The sequence below is a fragment of the Choloepus didactylus genome, chromosome 13, assembly GCF_015220235.1.
Source record: "Choloepus didactylus isolate mChoDid1 chromosome 13, mChoDid1.pri, whole genome shotgun sequence".
Classification (NCBI taxonomy): Eukaryota; Metazoa; Chordata; class Mammalia; order Pilosa; family Megalonychidae; genus Choloepus; species Choloepus didactylus.
The window spans coordinates 28,093,430-28,117,905 of NC_051319.1; the positions used below are offsets into that span (position 1 = coordinate 28,093,430).

At 37.3% G+C, this 24,476-nt stretch overlaps 2 protein-coding genes across 3 annotated transcripts in view; one reads left to right on the plus strand and one right to left on the minus strand.

The window, feature by feature from the left end:
- Window positions 1-2,155: 2,155 nt before the first annotated feature.
- MBLAC2 (metallo-beta-lactamase domain containing 2) lies at window positions 2,156-20,792 on the minus strand. The gene is made up of 2 exons (XM_037801951.1): window positions 19,977-20,792; window positions 2,156-5,533 (listed from the first exon to the last, which is right to left on the minus strand). The coding sequence occupies exons 1-2, from the start codon at window positions 20,428-20,430 to the stop codon at window positions 5,148-5,150; spliced, it is 840 nt and encodes a 279-aa protein (XP_037657879.1). The 5' UTR covers window positions 20,431-20,792; the 3' UTR covers window positions 2,156-5,147.
- Window positions 20,793-20,974: 182 nt separating this feature from the next.
- Window positions 20,975-24,476, plus strand: part of POLR3G (RNA polymerase III subunit G) — a 41,443-nt gene continuing 37,941 nt past the window's right edge. For both annotated transcript variants that reach the window (XM_037802173.1, XM_037802174.1), the window contains exon 1: window positions 20,975-21,108. The gene's annotated coding sequence lies outside the window, so the exon portion shown is untranslated. The remainder of the gene's footprint in view (window positions 21,109-24,476) is intronic.

The following is a 24,476-nucleotide window of genomic DNA, read 5'->3' on the forward strand; positions in this document are numbered from 1 at the left end:
GTGGCTGTATAGTAGGGTGGTCTCATTTTTCTTGGGGACCTCAGATCAAGTATCATTAGATCTTTTCTCTTGGGGTCAAATTCCTGAGAAAAGGCTCTTACAGTCTCCTGCCTGGAGGGTATAATCCTAACTGAGAGAAATCGTTTAGCTAGGTTGGAGGGAACCAGGGGCCTGAACATTAAATATACAAACTCTCAACTAGTGTGTAAGCTTTTGCTAAATATCTCTGTTTTCAATAGAGGACCCCCATGCTTATTAAGGTCTTACTTCCTCTGAATAGAGATCCTGTTTTACCCTCTCCACATAATAATCCTCTAGTCAAAGTAGATCCCAATTTTGTGGGGCCTGATTATTGGGGCTTTCTTAAAAAAAAAAAAGAATTTTTAAAACCCTATTTAAAAAACAAAACAAAACAAATACACTGTTCTGACCACTCCAGGAGCATAAGAAGGGGCCCATGCCAATGCAGGGACCTGAAGCTACTAATCGCTTAAATTCATGGTAAATCCCATTTAGTCTCCAATCTTTCCTAATGTGGGGAAACTGCTTAGCAGTATAGAGAGGGATTTGGTGGTCTGTCAAACATACTTGAATTAAAGACATTCACACCCACTCTGAGGCATATTTAGCTCTGTAATAAGATTGCTTCTTGGCTTTCTCTATTTCTAGCCTAGTTTTTAGCTTTCCTGGCTTTGCCAAATCGGTTTTCATTCATCCATAAGTTCTCCAGTGCCCAAAATGTTGTTGCTGTTTTCTCCGTTACCTTTCTTGTTCGAGTTTATGCCTTCTAAAGAGTCCTAAACTGTCATTTTAGTAAGAGTTTCAGAAAGGAGCAGAGGCCAAGGTGTGTGCTCAACCTATTCTTAACTCAAAAATCAGAAAATGTCAAGTCATGCTCCCAAATTGCTCTCCCAAATAGCTGGACTACTTTACACTCCTAGCAGTACAGCATGAAAACATTCATTTCCCCTTTATCCTTGTCAACACTTGTTACTATCAAAATTTCCCACTCTGGTTAGTATAAAACGTGGTAAGTGAGGGTCAGCATTATTTTGCACTTATTGGTCCTTTCTATTTCCTCTTCCACAAATAACCTCTTTATATGATTTACCCATTTTTCTAATGGGTAATCTTTTTCTTATTGATTTGTTGGCATTCTTTATATTTCCTAATTTTTTTTTGTTATATATATTGTGAATATTTTCTTTTAATCTTTCTTTTTTAAACTATCTTCACAGCATCGGGTTGTGAGGCAGGCTGGATATAGGAAAATATCTTGCAGACCCTGGGGCATCTCTAGGGCCCAGTGCAGGGGGGAAACAGCCTGCCGGATTAGGTCAGAGGCTTGACAGGCTAACTTACAGTTCTTAATTTGAATGTATGTACAGCCTATCACAATAACCCACTTATAATCCTTAATTTGAATGTCTAGATAGCCTATCACAATAGCTCATAAACAATCCTTAATTTGCATGTTTGCTAACAAACCACAATGTACCCACATCTCAAACCCCACCTCCCTTTAATAAAAACCCATGTGCCAAACAGCCTGGGTTGTGTCTCTCCTTTGAGCATGCCCATGCTCACTTTTTGAGTGTGTACTTTCTTTCTCTTCAGTAAACTTTTCTCACTTGCTTATACCTGCTTGTCTCATCCTTGAATTCCTTCTCATGAGACATCTAGCCTGGAACATGGCTCCAGGGACAAGGGAGCTATGACAACAGTTTTACAGACATTCTAACTTTTGATACAATTTTGCTGCTTGTTTCTTTATAAAGCAGATCTTCCTTATCCTAAAGGCTTAAATATGATCTCTTAAATTTTCTTCCAATTCATGTGTGGTTCTGATTTTCACATTCATGTTTTTAATCCATTTGGAATTTATTTTTATGATGGTAGGAACCTTTGTTCCAACATTAAAAACTGGAACATTGGAATATTTATTGAACAGTTGATATTGATTTGGAATGCAGTATTAACTACGGAAGGGTTTATATGGGTATTTTTCTGTTTCTGGGTTCACTATTCTTTCCTACCAATCTGACATCTTATTTATCACAAGCTTTTCAAAACTGTACTTCATATAGGACATATCCTTGCAAGAAACTGAGTGGAAATTTGCTAACTTTATAAAAAATGTCAATTACAGACTGAATTAAAATGCCCACTTTAATATTTATTACACAAATGTTTACTTACACTTTTTTGAAAATCATAAGACAATTTGTGCATGTCACATTCATATTACTAGCCACAGAAGAACAAACGTACATAACTTTATTTAACTGTATCAGGATAACACACAAGGTTTTTGTTTGTTTTAAACTTTTTAGTTAAAAGGAAACATCAAGTAAGGAAAATGAACTTTCCAAGATTCAGTATTAACAATATAAACAACGAAAATTATTTCTAAATGTTTTACATTTTGACAACTTAGAATTATACCTACATATTAATATCTCCAAAAATCACAAATTACAAGGGTCACTGTCAGGGTGAAAATATATATTTTTAAACTTCTTTTAAAGTATGCTTTAACATCACATGATTCATTCTTGGCACATATGGCATCTTGAAAAGTAAAAATACACTTTGCCAATTTTATGCTATTGTGCAGATATAAGAAAAAGAACACAGTTTGGGTGGCAGACAGGCCTGTGTCCAAATACTAGCTTTGTGTCCAAAGTTGTATTGTGTAAGGTTAGTCAATTATCTCTCAGCATGGGGCCAGGATTATGTTAAATAATGCATATTTTAAATGACTGGCATGGGCACTCAATGAATGATTGATCCTTTCCCCAATTTATTCACATTGAAATAACAGTAAAATATCACAGTCATTTCTGGTACGATTTGAAAAAGTGAAAAAAAAAAAAATCTATGCGTTTTTGACAAATTGTAGTTTTATTAAATAAGGAAATCCTTCAGCAAGTTTAAATATTTGCCAATAAAACTTAGTGCCTACTCTACCCTGATTTAAAAAAACATATCCTAAAGTATGATAAAATGGTCAATGGTTAAGGACTTTTGGTATTTTTTTGTGCTGATATAAAAATAATGGCTATATTTAAGGCTCATTAAGTGATTGCTCATAGTTGCCATGAACCAAAACTATGTTCTTGATGCACTATCATTTGAAACAGATCTACTGTCTTGAATGACTATCACAGAGAAACTTCAATGATATTCTCTGAGCAAATTGTGGTGGTATCCATTCCAATTTTAAGTTAAGGTTCATTTGGTGGTATGCAGCAGTACAGCTTGCTTGTCATTAAGGATGACTGTTATATACACAATCACAACCCCATCTTTCTCATGCTAAATACATGGTGTCTGGAAAATATGGGGTTCCTAAAATTAGAAATAAACTTTCATAAGAAATAGACTACTCTAGACAGCAATGCTTACATCCCTGTTTTCAGGTCTTTTTATTTCCAACCTTGACCACCTAACAAATCATCATCCTTCCAAATCTAACTAAAAAAATCTAACTCAAAAACAACCTCCTACAAGAACCTTTCCCTAAGCAAACTTCACACCCCATCATTTATGTCCCTTACACTCATGTAAAATTTATATTAACTCCAACTTGTTCATTTTATTGTTCATGTTTTATGTTTGTCTTCAACCTAGCTAGAATGTAGTCTCTTTCACTTTTTAAGCTTCCACAGTGTTTAGCACAGTGTTGTTGTGTATGTATGTATGTTTGTGTGACTGTATATATGTGCATGTATGTGATGTGTGCATGTGTATTGAATGAGTAAAAACTAAAGAACCTGGGTGGCTGCAGGATAGAAAAAAATTCATATTTTTTCCAGAAATCAAAATTAATGGACCTTCCTAATACTAAAAAAATTGGATTTCCAAAGCTACCTCATTTTGGTTTTAGACATGTCATTAATAGAAAGGCAGTGAAAAGAACAGTTTAAAAAAACTTTATGAAATATTTCAAAAGGTTTTTAATAAATTATTATTAAGAGCACCAAACCAAAACATTTTACTAAACAGGCGTATAACCTTTTCTATGTCTTTACTAATGTAGACTTCTTTTCATTCCATACAAAGAATACTGAATAAGAGTAGGTGTTGTGAATCAGGATAAAAAGGTAATTCACTCTAAATCATATCTAACGCACATTTTGCATTCAATTTGAAAAGCCTTGTATGATACAGATGCATGTTATGTAAAGTAAAAGAATGGTTTACATCAGAATGCAATAGATTCCTATAGTTGTTTTGATACTATAAAATATGACACATATATTGAAGTTGCTCTTTAACAAGAAAAATTTTGTTCATAATATCTGTTAATATTAAAATAGGATATAATAAAAAAATTATTCTCAATGTGTATATTTTCAATTTGCCTGACAGTGTCCTTTTGAGAAATTCGACAATTTTTAGATTACAGACATTTAAATTTTACTTTTATGATCGCAAATATTACACTTACATAATAACAATATATATAGTAGCTTTTTACTGTGCACGTCTGCAGTTTAAAGCTTTGCAATAAAACAAAATTCATTGTACTTTGCATAAGTAAAATTACACATCACATAATGTATACTATTATTACACAAAGAATGAATAAATAAAATGAGGCATAAAAATTTCAACCCATAACAATGAAATGTTTTAGCTATCATTCTAAATGCTAGCTTATATGTTTGCATTCTAATGTATTTTAAACCCAAGAACCTTCATCTTTAAATAAAATACCAAAAATACCATGTTTGGATTATAAACATAAAACTTTCTTTTTTAACATATGCCTTTTTTTCCAGGACATCTAGGAATAAAATAAGACAAATGGGTGACAAAGACAGTTCTTTTTCCTCCCACATGATGCCTCCTTGCTTCCCCAAATACTTCTATGTAATTTCTAGGGTAAATATGAAAAGATGGCAGCTTTGGCAAATTACGAGCTATTTCAGTGGTTTCTTGTTTGGAAGAAAGAAAAAAAAATCTTTAAACTATAATCTTCTCTCTTTTTTTTGGCTTATTCATTCTCAATCTTTCTTTCTCTAATATACAATAGTAATATAAAAGCACTTCTTGAAATGCTCACTATCAATCATTCAAACAACACAAAGTGAACTGGACTAGTTTACAGAATTAATCAAAATAGGTTATCAGTATAGATACTAGGGTGAGGTCCTAGAATTTGTTACACGAAGAGCTAAGCTAGCAAGAGATCGCATGGCAAAAGTAGAAATTCTGTGACATATCCCAGCTTTTGAAATATAGTTGGAAGCCAATCGAAAAAGCCTTTCAGCACCAAAGGTATTAAAGTGCCCAGGAAGCACCTTCTCTACCAGACCTCTGTCCACTAATTCTATCAGTCGTTCACAGGTTCCAACATAGTCACTTATCCTGCTATATGGGAGCCAGTCAATCAGTGATCCATCATACACGACGTCTCCACTGAAGAGAATCTTTCGATCTTTGTCATGTAGGCAAATACTGCCCCTGGAGTGACCGGGCATGTGCATAACAGTGAGCTGTCTGTCACCAAGGTTGATCACATCCCCTATAAATGGAAACAGAGTTTACAGATAGACATGTCATATAATTGAACTTTGATTATTTAAAGAATAAAAGAACATTAAATGTTTCAAAGAGGTTGGGAAGGATGACTCCTATTTTACTTCTCTTTCATAAATACTGTTTCCAAATAATGACAACAATAAATTAATTATACATCATTTCTATTTTTTGCTAGACCAGTTTTTGCCAGAGAGGGCAATGTGGAACACTGTTTCTGCAGGGTGTTATGATGTGTAAAAGAAAAGTAGAAGATTCTGTGGTTAAATAATTTTGAGAACTTTTGCTTCTAAGGAAATTAAGAGTTTTCTTTACCCCAACACTTCTTGGAGCTTTTAATACACTAAAGTACACCATTGATATGTGAGAGGCAGATATAGTTCTATAATTTTTCAAACTTATTTGACCACCAAATGGGTTTTTCAGAACATCCATGGTGCCAGTATCTTGTTGACAAAATTTGTGAATGCCACTCTCTAGTGGATAGTATTATATTTTGGCCCTCATTGTGTCACCCTGTGGAATTGGGGCTTGGGGAATTCGTGCAAATGATGATAGTCACGCTACTTGTTACTACTATGAGTAATAAACTGTCCTTTGTCTTTCTCCCTGGAACCCCATTTCTTCTGGCAAAATCCACCAAACTGTGGCAAGTAAGGTAAAATCTCAGACTCTTCATGGTTCTTGACAGTGGGAGGATAAGGAGGTATATAGGTGTAAAACTGCTATATTTTACTGGAATTAAGTTGATACTACCTGAAGTAAACTGTGGTAAGTTAAAGATTCATATTGTAATATCTAGTGCAAACATACAGACACATGAAAAAAAAATCGCTAAAAAAGTTAATACAGGAATTAAAATGGTGTAATAATTAGAATTTGGTGAACATAAAAAATTACTGTAAGGGAAGAAAAAAGACATACAGAAAAGAAATGGCAAAATACAACTATATCAATAATCATATTAAATATGAATGGACTAAGCATTCTATTTATAGGCAGAGATTGTCAAACTGGATAAAAAGCAAGATTCAATTATATGCAATATATGAGAGAAGAACAGTAAGTTAAAAAAAGCGTGTTGAAAAGTTTTACTATGTAAATTTAACACAAGAGAATTAGAGTGGCTATATTAATATCAGACAAAATAGACTTTTAGACAAGGAATATTACATTGAAAAAAAGTATGTTTTATAAGAAATTATAACATTACACATTTACACGGAACCTAAAAACAGAGTCCCATAATGCAAGAAACAAAAACTGACAGACTGAAATAAGAATAAACAATTTAACAATCATGCTTAAATATTTCAACATTTTTCTCTCAGTAACTTAAAAAACAAGAAGACAGAAAAATCAATGAGGATACAAAAGACCTAAATAATAACAACAACCAACTTGACCTAACTGGCATATATAAAGCACTTTACCTCAGCACAATACACACTCTTTTCAATTGTACATGGAATATTCAACAGAATAGACTATATGCCAAGTCTTGAGAAAAGTCTCAATAAATTTAAAAGGAATAAAATCATACAAAGTACATTCTTTGAAACAATGTAATCAAATTAAAAAATCAGTGAGAAATAAATATGGGAACTCTCCAAATACATGCAAAGCAAACAACACATTTCTACATAACTCATGGATCAAAGAAGAAACAACAAGGGAAATTAGAAACTATCTTGAATTGAAGTGAGTGAAAATGAAAACAAAACATAACAAAATGTATGGAATGCAGCTAACTCAGTACTTAGAAGGAAATTTATTGCTTTAAATGCTTATTTAATAAAGGATTAACTATTTAAAACCAATAACCAAAGATTCTACCTTAAGAAGTTAGAAAAAGAAGAGCAAGTCAAACATAAAATAAATATTAAGAAAGAAATAATAAAGACCACAGTAGGAATGAATGAAATAGGAAACAAAAGACAATAGAACAAAATCAATGAAACCAACAGTAAGTTCTTTGAAAAGAGCAACAAAGTTGATACATCCTTAGCTAGACAAATCAAGAAAAAATTAGAAAAGAAAATGACCAAAATAAAAGGAGACATTACTACAGACCTTAAAGAAATTAAAAAGAAAATATTAAAAAAGGATTAAAAGGGAATATTATGAACAAGTTTAAGGCAACAAATTTGACAACTTAGATGAAATGGATAAATTCTTAGAAAGAAACATATTAGCAAAACTGATCCAAGAAAGATAGAAACTACAAACAGATATACTTCAAATAAACAAATGGATTTAATTATTTAAAATTTCCCAATAAAGAAAAGCCCAGGTTCAAAGATGACTTTGTTGGCGGACTCTACCATACAGTTAAGAAAGGGATAATACCAATCCTATATAAAGACTTCAGAAAAACAGATGAGAGGAAAAACTTTCCAACTTAAATTTGTGAGATCAATTACTTTGACACCAAAGTCAGACAAAGAAAACAAGAAAATTGTATATAAATTCCTTATTAATGTTAGTTCCTAATTAATTAATTCCTCATTATTCCTTAATGAATATTGTCTGAAATACTTAACAAAAGATCAGTAAATAAAATCCTGCAACTAATGGAGAATAAAGACTGAGTAGATTTATCCTAGTAATGCAAGTTTAGTTTAACTTCTCAAAATAAATTAATGTGACAGACCATATTAATAAGATAAAGAAGAAAAGCCATATGATCATCTCAGTAGTTGCAGAAAAAGCATTTGACAAAATCCAAGCATCATTCATGGTAAAACTTTTAGTTAACTAGGAGTAGAAGGGAAGGTTCCCAAGTTGATAAAGGACATCTACAAAAAACCTATACCTAACGGAGACTGGATGTTTTCTTCCTAAGATTAGGAACAAAAAAAGGATGTCTGTTCTTACCACTTCTATTCTTCATGTAATGAAGGTCCTTGTCAGTACAATAAGCCAAGAAAAAGAAAGTAAAGAAATAAAGATTGGAAAAGAAGAAGTAAACTTGTCTTCATTCATAGTCAAAATTTTATATCTAGAAAACCCCAGGAAATCCAGGAAAAAAGTACCAGAACTAAAAGCTGGTTTAGCAATGTTGCAGGATACAAGATCCACATACAAAAATCAATTATATTTCTATATGCTAGCAATGAACTATCATGAAATGAATTAAAACAGTCCATTCACAATAGCATCAAAAAGAATAAAATGCTTAGGAATAAATTTAACAAAAAATGTTTGTTACATTTGTATATGATGCGATGAAAACTACAAAAACACTGTCAAGAGAAATTAAAGAAGACCTAAATAAAAGGAGATGCCATGTTCATTGATTTAGAAGACTCAATATTATTAACATGGTAATTTACCCCAATTTTTTCTATAGCAGCACTGTCCAATAGAAATTTCTACAATGACTGAAATGTTCTGTATCAACACTGTTCAATAGGGTAATGAGCACTTGAAACAAGACAGTACATCTGAAGAACTAAATGTTTTATTTTATTCAATTTTAATTAATTTAAATCTATATTTAGATAGTCACACGTGGCCAGTAGCTACTGTATTGGTCAATCCAGATACAGAAATTCAACAATCTCAAAGAAAATCTCAACATGATTTTTTGTAGAAATTAAAAATCTCTTTCTAGATAAATGCAAAGGACCTAGAATAGCCAAAAAAACTTGAAAAAAAAAACAACCAAGTTAGAGGTTTCAAGAATTATGGCAGAGCTACAGTAATTAAGACAGTGCAGTACTAGAAAAAGGAGAGACATATAACTAATGGAAGAGAACAGAGTTCAGAAATAGACACTCCACATACATGGTCAATGGATTTTTAACAAAGGTCCAACTGAGGTAATTCAATGGGTTAAGGATGACCTTTACAACAATTGGGCTGGAACACTTTGGATATCCACGTGCAAAAAAAGAAAAAAAAAGGAAAGAATGAAAGACCCTCCACTCTTACTTTACAATATCACAACAAACACAACTTAAAATGGATCACAGACCTAAATGTGAGAGCTAAAACTATAAAACTTCTAGGAAAAAAACAGGAGAAAAGATAATGGGTTAGACATGGAGTTCTAAGATATGACACAAAGAGCATAAAACGTAAGGAAAAAAGTTGACTAACTGGACATAATCCAAATTAAAAACTTCTGTGCTTCAAAACATATCACTAAGACAATGAAAAAGCAAGCCACACACTGGCAGAAAATATTTGCAAAACATGTATCTGATAAAAGACTTGTATCCAGAATATATAAGGAACTCTAGCAACTCAGTAAAACCAGTAATCCAGTTTTAAAGACGGGCAAAAGATTACAGACCCTTTAACAAAGAAGATATTTAAAAGGGAAATAGTACCTGAAAAGATGACCAACAAAATTAGTCACTAGGGATATGCACATTAAACCACAGTGAAATACCACTACACATTCACTAGAATGGCTAAAATCAAAAGGGCTGACCAAACCAAGGGTTGAAAAAGATGTGGAGAAAGTGGAACCCTTATACAATGCAGTTGGGCATGTAAAATTGTATAATTACTTGGAAAATAATCTGGTTTTTTTCTTTAAAAATTAATCCACTTACTTACAGCCCAGGAATTCTATTCCTAGGTAACTCCCCAAGAGAAATGAAACATAGGTCCATACAAAGACTTGTATACAAATGTCAATGACAGCATTACTCTTAACAGTCTGAAACTGGAAAGAATTCACACTTCTTTCACCCAGTGCATGGATAAACAAAAAGCAACATGTCCATTAAATGGAATATTTCCCAGCAATAAAAATGAATGAATGATTAACAGATGCAATGACATGCATGAATCTCCAAAACATCATGCAAAGTGAAAGAAGGCAGACACAAGATTATATATAGTATGACTAGATTTGCATGAAATTTTTAGCAAAACAAAACCATAATGAAAAAAAAAACAAAACAGATCAGTGGTTCCCTGGGGCCTGAGGTGGCAGTGGGTCCTTTGGGCAAGAAAATTCAAGGGCTTCATTAATTTTCCTAAAGTCTTTCAAAAAAATATTTTGAATTTCTAATTATTTGGTTTTAAAGTACAACTTGTGTCATTATTAACATTTTTCTTTCATTGCTAAATGATTTATCTCTACCACAGTGCTACTTAAAATATGATGTGAGGACCAATAAGACCAGTAGTAGTAGTATCAGCAGGTGCAGCAGCTTTTTATTTATGCTGTGGTTTGAGAATCCCACCACATCAAGGTTTCCAGAATTTATCTGACAATAAGAATCACCTGCAATGCTTTTAAACCTATACATTCATGGGCCCCACTCTGGATTTTCTGTATCAATCTCCAAGGAAGAGTCCTGGAATCTAAATGCTGAATAAGTAACCATGGTGATTCTCATTATAAGGTGTGTCTGGAAAGCAATGCATCATACCAGTAGTTTTCAAACCTTAGTGTACATCAGTGTCACCTGTCAGGCCTATTAAATCCAGACATTTCTGATTTGGTAGATCTGGGGTGAGGCCTAAGATTCTGCATTTCTAACAAGTTCCCAGGCAATGCTGAGGCTGCTGATCCAGGACCACACTTTTGAGAACTATTGGCTTAGGGAATATTACCTGTTCAGTGATGTTAACATATGGAGAAGGTTGAAGCAGAAATACGGCATAGACAGAATTGAACAACACAGTTCTGTATGATACAATTCTATAAAATAATATTGTATCCCTGAAAGTACAGTATATGCAGACCAGCTACATGAGAATCACTTGGAACTGGAGTAACTTAAATATGGACATTACTGCATCCCACACCTACACAGTCCTATAATATCAGAAACTTTGTATGATAAGGCCTAGAAATTGCTATTTTTAACAAGTCCCCTAGGTGGTTCTTTTGTACATCAAATTTCAGGAACCACTGTCATTATGCTAATGACCTTCATAAAGAATGGCAAGCATTCTTTAACCCAGGGCTGAAGACTGAATTTTAGTTCTGAGGTATTCCCAGGACAGCACAGCAAGAAGCCTGGGCCCTGACTTCTATCCTGGATAGCTGAAATGTATTTCAGGGCATGAAAGTGATAAAAAGCAGAGCCTCTTTTGCTGTGCCATCTTCCTATCTGCTCTTGATTCCCAGCAATGACATTAAGATGGAATCAGACTCCTAAGTCTCTCCACATTAGAGGCCAGGATTCCTTTATTGGCTAACTATTCCATATCTAAGATGTGTTTGGGAATCATAAACCACTGACTTTTACTGTATGGTTGGCAGGGAAGGTAAAGAAATTGTGCTAAGTTCATTTAATGATAGAGCTGTTGGGGCTCGATTGTTTAATGCATGTACAGAAGAGTTCCTTTAAAAAGATCCTAAAAAGAAGCTGTAGAGAAGTACCAATACCAGGATAGACTTAGTGATCTTTGGGTATATCAAGGTGATATTCAAAATATTTCACAACAGCTAAGACCCAGCCATCAAAATGGGCAACTGATAAGGCCATAGTGGCTGAATATCATTAGCTCTGCCAGTACCCTGTGGCTTTAAATCCTTCCCATATGCCAATAATGCCCACATATATGATTTCAATCAAGACCTCTCTTATGAAATCCAGACTGTGGGAACCCTGGGCCCCTAAGTGTCTTGAAGACTGCAAACTGCAGTTTGCTTGACCTAGGACAGTTAATGTCTGACCTATTCTCTTTGTAAAATCAGACCCCCGTGCTAAATGTAATCTATAACTACCTCCTCCCTGAAACTCCCTGAGATACTGTGATCTACAAGATAATCTATAATCCTCCCCTCCTCCCTGTTGATTACAATCAATCCCTACCTACTTTGCAAGCCCGCCTTATGCTCTCACACCCATTGGAATGTCAAGCCCTTACAACCAACTTATTCAGCACCCCAATGTGCAAAGCAGTGCAGAGTGTTTTCACCTTGAGCTCTGAACCTGCTGCCATTCAGAGCAGCTCCTGAATCCATTCAGAGAAGGTCCTGAATTCAGGGCAATGTGACTCGACTTCCCATGCTGTCAGTAAGCCCCATAATAAAGGCTCATGTCTCAGAATGTGTCTGGTGCCTTCTTTAGTCCTTTGGCTACAAATGCCCTCTTGGGCCGTGACACAGACCTATAATTGTGATACACACACACATATAAATGTGTATGTGTATACATATGTACGTATCTACCTCTCTAGAGAATATGTTTACGCTACCATATTTTATTTACCAAACTCATTTTCTATTGACTTCTTGATATGATGAGGATTTAACACATTTAAAACATCCAATCAGCCTATCCTCCCCTAATGGTGAAACCAAATTTACAATGTCTAAAATCGGATTAACTCATTCATTCTACAAACACTTATGGAATGTGAACTGTATGCTAGATTCTATTCTAACTGCTAGAAATACAGTAGAACAAAACAGATGAATTCTTTGCCCTGATGGAGCTTACATTCTAGTGGAGGAGAAAAAGCAATAAACAAATATACACTAACTATGTCAATGATGATAAATCCCATGGAGAAATACAAAGCAGGGCAAGTAAGGAGAATAGGTAGACTAAGACAGAGGGGTGGATCCAGAGATTGTTATCTTATATAGTTATTAGGAAAGCCTCACTAATCACATTTGCACAGAGGCCTGAAGGGAAAAATATATCCATGAGCTCTCTGAAGGGAGTATTCTAGACAGAGGAAACAGAAAGTGCAAAGTCTCTGAGACGGGAGCACAGTGTGCATGTTCAAGGAAAGAGGCGAATGAAGCTGGAGCAGAGTAAGCAGAGCAAAAAAATACCAGGATGTGGTAGTGGTAAAGGGGCGAGATTATGTAGAAGCTTCTAGGTCACTCTCAGGCTTTAGCATTTTACTCCAAGTAACATAGTAAGCCATTGGAAGTTTTGAGAAAAGTAGTAGTAGCATGATATAACTTAGATTCTAATGGGATCACCCCGGCTGTTGTGTTAGGGACAACTATAGGGCAACAGGGTAGAAGTAGTAAGTTCAGTGGGAAGTTGACTGTGATACTTCAAGAGAGAGATGACACTGCACTGGATCAGGGTGATATAATTTGGGAGTCATCAGTGATGAATTTTAAAGCTGTTACAATGAATGAGATCAACTAAGGAGTAAGCACAAATAGAGAAGACAAGAGGTCTCAGGGGTTCTCCAAATATAGAGCACAGGAAGAACCACCAACAGAGATGGAAAAGAGCACCCAGTGAGGTAGGAAACCAAGTGAAAGAGTTGCCTCTGTGACAAATGCTGTTGCGAAGAAGTTACCATTGCATTTAACAACATATAGATCTTTGGTGACGCTAACCAGAACTGCTTTGGGGAGCTGTGAGAACGAAAGCCTATCTGGAGGGATGAGTTTAAGGGATAGGGAGTGAGTTAAGACAGAATGGGAAAAGCGCAATAGCAGACGATGAGTCTAGACAACCCTTTACAGGGGCTTCTAATTTATTTTTTAATATAGAAGCAATGATAGCATGTTTCTTAATTGACAAAAATGATTCAACAGAGACGAAAAATTTAATTATGCAGACAATTGCTGGAGCTATATCCTTAAATAAGAGGGGGCAGTAGCTAAAGGAAATGTAGTGAGATGGGCTTTAGACAGAAACATGGAAGATTGATAGAAGTGGTGGTGGAGTGGAAGATTGAGTACACTAGGGAAACATAGTAAGATACGCAGCTCTAAGAGCCTATTTGAGATTCAAGGTCATGAATTTAAAGCCTGGTAGTCTGTTTTTCTCCACCCACATCTGTAGACATGGAATGGGTGCAGAATTGAATATACTCAGGACTGGGGCTTCTCAAGGTGTTCTCAGATCTGATCTTCTGTATTCTCTATTCTCACCCCAACTCTGTAAAGAAAACCACTTTCCACCCAGTTATTCAGGCCAAAAACTTAGGCTTAATTTCTTCCTTTCTCACACCATTCTCTTCATATCCAACTAATCACCAATTCCTCTTGGTTATACTTCCAAAACTATCTCAAATCCATATACAAATCACTATACGCACTGGTGTCACTCTGGTCCAAGCCACCACCATCACTTGTCTTCTAATTTTCTTCCTCCATCTACTCTTGCTTCCTTCAATCCGTTCTTTATATGGCAACCAGGATCATCTTTTAGATGCATCTTATCATGCCAATCTCCTCCACAGAGGCTTCTTCTTGAACGTAGGACAAGCCAAAATCCTTAATAAGATCTCAAGGCTTCTGTGTCCCTGCCTATTGTTCCAGCTTCATCCTGACCCAGTCATCACCAGACTTTAGCCATACCACACTTCTTCTGACTTCTCAAATGCATTAAGCCCTTCTCTATCTAAGCATTCCCCATCCTTTTATTTTTATTTCATTTTTAATCAAATACTAAATAGATTACAGAAGGGCTGTAGTATAAATAGAATATGTAAAAAGTTCTTTACTCCCTTCTGACTCAACCCCCAACCTTGCTCCCAAGAGTCAACCATTAAAAAAAAAAAAAAAAAATTAGCTATTTCTTCTGACAGTTACCGCTGCTGAATGTAATCACCTGATTTCATGCATATATTTCCACTTTTTGGTTTTCAATTTTAGGTGTAATCTGTTTTTTTTTTCCCAATATGAAATCTAAGGATTTTTAAATCTCTTTACTCCTTACTTTCCACCTACCATACATATATACATTTCTCATCCTCTTCTCCCCCTGCAAAGTTATGATTTTGATTAGAATACTCAATGTTTATATTATGACTGTGTATGCTCTTCAGAGCTGTACTGCAAACTATGATTACTTTTCCTATGCAATTTTTGTTTTCTCTGGAAAAAACAATTATTAGTAATTCAAATACACAATCTTTATTAAGTATATAAATCATCTCTCAAGATGTTCTTTCACATTAGGTGTTCTATTTTTCTCAAAACAGTCTCTTCTAGGGACATTTCCACTGCCCCAAACTGGAGCTCTCTGTACCTGGGGTACTATCATTGTCAGAGTGTCATAGTTTTCCAGAGTTGCTATAATATAACAAAGTTCCACAATCAGGATGGCTTAAAGTAATGGAAATTTATTGTCTTACAAAAATGGAGGCTAGAAGCTGGAAATCAAGGTGTCAGCAAGGCTGTACTCCCTCTAAAACCTGTAGGGCAGAATCCTTCCTTGCCTCTTAACTTTTGGTGGTTTGCCAGCAATCCGTGGCATTACTTGGCGTGCAGCTGCAGCACTTCAATCATTGCCTCCATCATCACATGGCTGTCTTCTCTGTATGCGTGTGTCTTTTCTCCCCTTCTTATGAGGACACCACACTTGATTAGAGGTCTGCCATACTCCAGTATGTCCACATCTTAATTTAACTAATTCTATCTGCAATAACCCTATTTCCAAATAAGGTCAAGTTTTGAGGTATTGGGAGTTAGGATTTCAACATATCTTTTCCAGGGACACAATTCAACCCACAACACTTGCCATCACCTGGATGCATCCTTTTTTACTTTCTCTCATATTAGAACTCCTATTTCCTGTATTCCATGTCTTCCTCTTTCTTGGTTTACTCCCTTGTTTTGATGGAGCATATCCTAGTAGCTTCCTAAGAACTGTATATGGGAAATAAATTATTGAGAACTTGATTGATAGTTGGGTGGATATAGAATTCCACGTTGGAAATTGATTTCACTCAAATTTTGAAGGCATAGCTCTTCTTTTCTAGCTTCCAAAGGCAGTCTTACCTATACATATGACCCTTTCTTAAAAAACTTTTTTTGGAAAGTTCTTTAACTCCAGTATCCTGAAATTTCACAATAATGTGCCTTGGTGTGGGTGTGTTTTCACCCTTGGTGTTGCTAACTCTGGGGGCTGGAGTTCATCCCTGGATTATAGGATATTTTCTTGAATTATCTGTATAATTATTTCCTCTCCTGTGTTTTCTCTATCCGTGCTCCTGTTACTTCAGTGTTGGATTATTTTCCACACTGGTCCTCTAAGTATCTTGTTCTTTTCTCTCCTAGTTTCCATTTTACCTATCTGTCCTACTTTTTTAAATAAGTTTTTCAACTTTAACTTCCAGACCTTCTATTAAGTAATTTCAGATGTTTTAAATTCCAAGAGCTCTTTTTTGTTGTTGTTGATGCTGTTTTGCCTGTTATTCATTCTTAAAATTTCCTTATTATCTCTTGGAGGTCTAGGATGCAATAGCTTCTGTTATCCCCCTGAAGATATTAATAGTTTTTCCCACTGAGTTGCTTTACATTGTTTGTTTTGGTACTTGATCTCATGCTAGAGGATTTTTTATCATGCTTGGTTGCCTGTTTAAGAGTTGGGATGAAAAGACTGCTTGAAGCACATGCTTTACTGTAAAGCGATCAGGTCAGGGTGTTTACTTAAGAGATTCCTCTAGTTCAGCATCTTAAACTTTTTCTTTTTGGGCAGGGCAGAAGTCCAGAAAAGATTCTTTTAATTTTCTACCTGGGGAGCAAAGGTGTGGCTGTCATCCTTCTGGAAAACTAGTGGGGACACATATGTGCACGTATTCCCCGTCTTCCACAATGAAGTCCTAAACTCAGTAATGTTTGGCTTCCTTCAATCCTGCAATCAAGAAATCCTTCTGTTTTAAACTAACAGAATGGGGGAGGGGCATGCACTTTCAGTGACCAAATGTAGGGTTTTAACAGCTTCTTAAATGGCTTTCAACCAATTCTACTCATTTTAGTATCCTTCCCTTTGCCCCCAATGAGGTACCTTGTAATTCCTGAGCATCTTTAGGCTCCTGCAATATAAATTGGATTGGCTCCTGATTTCCCCTTGCTGACAGGATAAAACTGCTAACTCAGTCACTACAGCTGCTTTCCAGCATCTGCAACAGTTCCCTGGTCAATATGGATTTATACTTAAAACAACCCTCGGTCCCTTTATAGTAAGTTAGTAGGGTTTGGGGAGGGAGCCAAATCAGATGGATCTGTTTAATCTGCTAACTCCTTGGAATCTGTAAGTTTCTAATCTCCCCATACAATAAGTCTAACTGGAACTATTACTCTGACAGAGTATTTACAATTACTGTAATGTTGGTTCATATAGTATCTTGGTGACTCTGGGCGAATTGCTTAATCATGTATAATAGGGACAAAAATGTCCCAACTTCTTATCATTTGATAGCACTTCATATTATTTAAGTATTGTGAAAAACAGGCAAAATGTGTGCCCATTCAAGAGGAATGTGCTATATTATTCGAAGGTATGTTGCTATCTTCTTATAGGTAGATTCTATTTCGCTATTAGTAGGGTAAGTTGCTTTTTCATCAAAGATAATGCACTGGATGATATGGTTAGTCTTTCCTTGGCCTCTCCGCACCTCATTCACAAGTCAGCTTTTGGGTTTGTGTCAGATTTATGCTTCTCCATGACCGGTGATCATCAATTCACTAAATGAAATGTAATAAACAAATGGCTTTGTCTCCTTGCATTCTAATGAAAGCAGTGAAGACTTTATCCTATTTGGGTCTGTGCTATTCATGTATGGATGTAACTATTTATGAATTTTTAATATAATAATTTTATATCTCCTTCCAGTCATCTGGATTACTTAATAATAGCAAGTTAGGAAGCCACATCATTCAGAAGACACAGGAAATTAACATTCCTGAAAGAGAGGAAATCAGATACTACTTGAGAGAGTGAGGCATCCAGCTCCTAATGAAAAACAACTTTTGATAACACCGTATTATCACCTTCAAAGTGTTTGGTAAATATTAAGCTTTCTTTTCACACCTCCAAAAGTCTTAAAGCTCCACACAAGTAATTTGTAGGTCCTTTGCAGTTCCAAACTGCAAAACGCTATGATTCTATCAAATCTCCCTTGGTACCCACAGAAGTAATTTATTCTTTAAAATAATTTAAATATATTTAATATTAATGTAAACATATTTTGGCCTGGGTGCCATGTAATTCACTGGAATTAATTCTGACTACCTAATAACTGCATGCAAATCTTACCTCTAAAGTATGAATTTTATCAATAAATACAGAAATTAAAAGAAGATTTAATGTAAATGTACTTTTTTTCATCTCAAATTGTCAGGTAATGTAAGACCCTCATTGAAATCAGTTTTTTTATTTTTAGATTTAAAACTTTCATGAAAAGACATTTTGGGTGGCATGGGCAAGTTATAGAATTGTGTTTTCTATTTTTTAATATCTCAAATTAACAAAATCCAGTCTGTAAGATAAAATGATTATTTCCTTATTTGGCCTTCTGTTGAGTCAACAAGTGAGCTCTGGTACCTCACTGTCCAGCAACAACTGGATCTTTCTACCTTATCAAGGGATATACTGACAGCAATTAAAATGTTTTGGAAATGGAAAGGAAAGGAGATTTCACATCCTACTCAGAATTATCATAATATATTTACAGGAGGAGATTTCTGTACGTTCAGCAAGCTTTGATACACTGCACCTTGGTTCAAATTCTATTTTGTTAGTATCTTGCTCTGTAGACTTTAGCCAAGTTATTTAATTGAGGTTCAGTGGTCTCACTTCAATTGTGTGGTGAGGATAAAGAGATTAATGAAAGTACTTCTAAAACAGAAAAAAAAAATTCAATAAACTAAATATCGCTATTATGGCTATTTAGCTCAATTATTTAAGTACCCTGGTAGTGGGGAGGAGACAGGGTCTGAAACCTTATTCTATTTGGTTCTATTCCATGAGTTTCCCTCTGAGCCCCTTTCTTTCAGCAAGCCGAAAAAGACTAGGGTTACCTATGCATTAGACCACATATCCCTCCACCACGGGAAGCAACATCCAAATCCGTTATTCTCAGGCTTTGCTTTCAACGAGACACTATATGTGTCATATCACGAGACTCAGATGTATTCTACTTTTGTGTTCATAATCACGTTTTTTCTCTTGTGAAGCAACACCAAGAACAGAAACCTATCTGGTACATAAGGATGCACGATCAAATTGGAACCACTACTCTCTTACGGTCTTCTAAACCTACAAGTGGTAACTGTTCATACCCAGTGGTGACCAAGCAAATGAAGTCAGCAGTTCTCAAAAGCATAGCGCATGACATACTCTCTTCCTGAGGCGTCACTCCTTAATAGTCTTCCAGCTACAAAAGTGCTTGGAGAAATGTCAGACGGGTGCCCAGAAAAAGAGTGGGAAATCCCCTGTCACAAGTCCCGGTAGCGGTAGCTTTACTACAGATAGAGGAAAGTGACTAAAGGAGGTGGAGCCGGTTTTCACTCGAATACTAGCAACCGCTATACGGTGCCAAAGCTGGTCTCGATAACGAAAGCTGCGATGCCCTTGCCTCTGATGCGGGTGGGCTTTTACTCGGGGAGGGGTGAAACTGAAGCAGTGATTACGCCATGCGCCAAAACAAGGCCCTTACAGCCACGCAGGTCTGCAACATGCATCTTTAGGACAGGCTCTCCCCTAATCCCTTCCCTTACAGAGCGCGCGCCCATAGGGGACCATTACCATCCTGCAGGACTAGGGTGGGCTGCACAGCCTGCACTCGGAACTGCCTGGCCCTCCAGCCGGGGCTGGGTGCCCGCACCACCTCACTGTCGGACAGCCAGGTCACCGTCTCAAAGTTGTCCCCACGAACCAGAGCCTCGGCCTCAGCGTGGTGCACGGCCACCCGGTCAAACTGGTAGAGGCCGCCGGCGTGGTCGAAATGCACGTGCGTGGCCACCGCCAGCAGCGGCCGGTGCACCGCATCGTCCTTTGCTCCACGGTCCTGCAAGAGACCGGAAGAGTACAGGTACTCCGGGAGGCTGCGCAGCCCCAGGCCCGTGTCGATCACCACGTCCTGCTCAGAGCCGCGCACAAGCCAGATGTTGGCGCGGTTGCCCGACTCGTAGAAGCGTTCCTGAATCCAGAAGATGCCGTCGCCCAGGGACTTGTGGGCATACCACTCGAGCGCCGACATCCTGGGCAGGGGTGCGGCCGGGGCGGGTGGGTGGGAGTGTGTGTGCTTCCCTAGGCAGTCCAGAGGCGCGGCGCTGCGGCGGTGCGGGGCGCAGTGCCGGCAGCCAGAAGAAGCGCAGAGCCAGGAGGGGGCGGGGAGTGCGGGATACGCGTGAGGAGGGGGAGGAGGAAAGACGACTCACGGCTCCCGCACCCTCCCACCTGGGCCGCAGAGAGCAGGGGATGCGCTGTCCAGCACAATGGAGTGTTAATGCAAGGGCCACTTCAACAAAAAGGAAATCCAAAAGGCGACACTTTCTCCACCTGGGGGATGGGGAGAAAGGAACCGCCGTCTAACTGCAAAGGCCGGCGAAGCCCCACGTAAATCCGCCCACTGGCGCAGCACGATGCTCACTCCCACCCCGCGCGGAAAAAGGCCCAGCGGGTTGGACGAGGGCTACGGCGCCCGCCAAGGGCTAAAAAGCTTTTAGCCCAGGAGGTGGGGCCTGGTTGCGAGCTGGGCGGGGCTAGATGGCTGGGCTCTGAACGCGGACCTAGGGCCGCGTGGAGGGCGGAGCGATTTTCTCTTGAGGTAAAACCCGCGGCTGCGAGCGCCGGCTCCCTCTGTCCGCACTCTTTCCTTGCCAGCCGGCATCTGGACTGCACGGATTCGCTGGAGCCTGGAGATTTAAATGAGCAGGTAGCAGAGGAAGGAACCGGGACCTTGGGCGGGGACAGGGTGGTTACAGGGGAGTATAAAGAGCACATGGAGTGGGTGGGGGAAGTCAGCTGGAGATTAAGGATCCTCTGGGAGGAGGAATGTTGGGAGATAGCTTTACCTCCTCTTCTCCTGCTCCATTCCTGGGACCGTTTGCGGTGATTTAGAAGGCAATTTATTTTGCTCTTATTGATGGTAGGAGATCTACCGAATCCTATGACTATGTGATACTTCAGGTACTAGTCATTGCCGCAGACTTGCAGCTAAGGACAGTCTTCAGTATCTGTTTTAACTGTTGGCATTTTACCCCGTATCGTGGGGAGGGAAGTTGTTAATAAGGTTTTTCTTCTTTTCCAAAAAAATAAAATTCTTTGTTTTTCTTCTTCTCCCTTCGCCCCCATTTTTGGTTAGTTTGTCCGCTCTTGGAAGAGAGCAAGGAAAGTTGGTAGACATGCTCATCTAAGGAAAGGTGAAGGCAGCTAGCACCTTTTGAGGACTGGAAAAGTAGGTAATAACTGGGTGTGGTCTCACCAGTCATATAAATCACCTCTGCTATTAACACCCGGTCCCTGCAGCCTCCCTTTCTCCTATCTGCAGCTATTGAAACAGCCATTTAGGCTTAGAAAATTCTCTTGAGAACTTGACTTACCTCCCCATTCAGCCAGGAAAAAATTATTAAGGAACCCATGAGACAGCATTATAAAAGATAATGATGAAAACCCTTATTGTGGCAACTGCTAATAAACCTTAATAGAAGCAGAGGTATACTCTCTTCTGCTACATTCCTAAGGCATTTGGTGGGGATGGGGCCTTTCTGAAGATTTTTCGAATCTGGTTAGAGGTTATCCAGTCCCTATTTAGGGGGCACTCTGATGTGCAAGTCGCTGAGCTAGAGGCTGAATGAAGAACATAATTGTGTAAGAAAAAGATGGTCTGAGTTCTAAAGAATGTGAAGGAAGATAATATCTGTACACGAATATTTGCTACCCAAAGCTTATTTAGGGTATGGAAAACAGGAGTTGAAATTAGGTGCAATAGAGTACAGGTGGAAGGTATTGTTGAGGAATAGCATTTGAGACTGCTGTTTATTAGAATATTCTCAGCAGGGAAATACAATGATTACTGTAGTTTGGGTATATTTCATCTGGGCAGAAGGGAGCCAGTGGAGGTGAAAAGGAATGATATCCTTACTAGACGACAATTTCAGCACTAATTCACCCAGTATTTATTGTAGTTTTTTGTTCAGGCTCTGGTTAGTGATGCGGCAAAAAAAGGAATATTTTTTCAAGGAGGTCCTGTGCATTTACAGATCCCTCTGCCTGTATTACGCTTCCTCCCTAGATATCCTTTCCTAGTTCCCTGCATGGTTCTCTCTTGCTTTCATCAGGGAAAGGCTCTCTCCCTCACATTCTTTAGTGTGCTCAAATATTACTGAATAAGAGAGGACTTCTTCAACCATCCTTTCCACAGTAGCACTCTAGTGCCCTGCTTTGTTTTTTCTCCATTTGACTTGAAACTACCTGACATTTTCTATAAATTTATGTTTATTTATTTTCCATTTTCCATACTAGATTACAACTCCATGAGAGCAGAGACTTTGTTTTGTTCACTTCTGTATTCCCAATACATAGAATATGTCCTGACGCATAGAAGGTGCTTAATAAATGCTTGATGAATGGATGATTGATGAGGCATACTGGAGAGACAAACAAGACCCAAACAATTAACATTACAATTCTAAAACTAGCCCTACAAGCATGGAGTACTTGGGAAACCCAGAGACAGGAGAGGACTACTTCTGTGCAGAGTGTTAGAAATGATTATAGAGGAAGTGACATTTGCAAGGAGTCTTAAAAGATTGCTACGGCTTCCTCAGGTGGATGTTGGAGAAAGGACACTCCAGCCAGAGGGTACACTGTATCCAAGACTGCACAGCAGAGTCTAGTGTGGCTAGAGTGTGGGATGTAGAGGGCTAGAGACAGAAAGTTAGATTCAAAATCTTTCTTGGGTGTTAGCTAAGGAGGAGATTAACACATCAAGATTTGTTTTTTAGAAAGGCAACTGAAAAGTGGATTGAAAGTCTGTTCATGGAAGTTTTCTGTTTTAGAGTTCAGATGAGAGATAGTGAGGGTGTAAACTAAATGAGAGAAATAAGGGGAACTTGTGAGAGAGGACACAGACCTGAGAGTCTTCTACAATCAGATGACAGGGTCAAAAGAGAAAGAGAGGAGACGCGGATAACTATCAGGGTTCTGATTCAGGCTACTAAGGTGTGATTCATCAAGAAAGGAGATATAGATAGAAGAACAGGTTTGCTGGAAAGTTCAGTTTAGGACACACTGAATTGAGATACTTGTCAGATATACAGGTAGAAATATGCAGGTGCTCTAGATAGAGTTCTTAAGAGAGGAAAGAGATCAAGGTTGGATTTAAAGATTGGAGAATTCTCCAAAGAGGTTAGCCAAAGCCAGCAAAGTGGATGGACTCACAGGGAAGGGTTTCTAGAGTAGGAGTCACCACTATGGGACAGAACTCCTGGAATTACACGTTTCAAAATTTGCCTACCTGAGAGGCTAGAGTTCTACATCTTGCTGGTTTTCCTTTCCTAACTTATCTTTCCCGGTTTTCCTTTTCCATTTTATAAATGAAAGTCATCTTCTCATTGACCCTGAATTGGTGCATTGCTTGGGGAATAAACAATGCACAGTTGCCAAAGCAAGGGAAAGTTCTATATGTTGGTGTCTTTGAGAAGGTGAAGGGATCCTTTTGCAAATTTGGTGGTTTCTAGTTTTTGGCTTTCAACAAAATTTTTGAAAGATTCGATTGAATTGTCAGCTGATAGATCATTAAAAGTAATTTTTAAAATAGATTATTATGTGACTATATAGGTACAAAAATCTAATGATATTGCTATATCAAGATATCTTCTTTCTCCATATCCTGATGTATATGAATACGAGTCTCAGCACTGACATCTACAAAAAATAAAAAAGCAATGCATACTAAAACCTGTTCATTCTAGCAATAAATATATTCTGAACTAATTTTAAAAATAAAAATGTAATATATAAACTAATTTTAAGGAGGTCCATCAATCAAATCAAGGGATGAATTTTTGATAGTTTTTCTTTTTTATGTTTAGTAATAATTGATCAAAATTTAATAGTTTTTTCATTAGTTGTGTTCTAATAGTTGTGATAATAATTTAGAAAAACTTTAAAACTTAGAGTGTTGAATTATTAAAAGGAAATTAAAATTTTCTTAATTTCAATTTGTGTACATGTTTTTGTTGCAACAAAATATGACAGGTAATCAAAAAATTTTCAGCAAAATGTAATATATTAGGATAC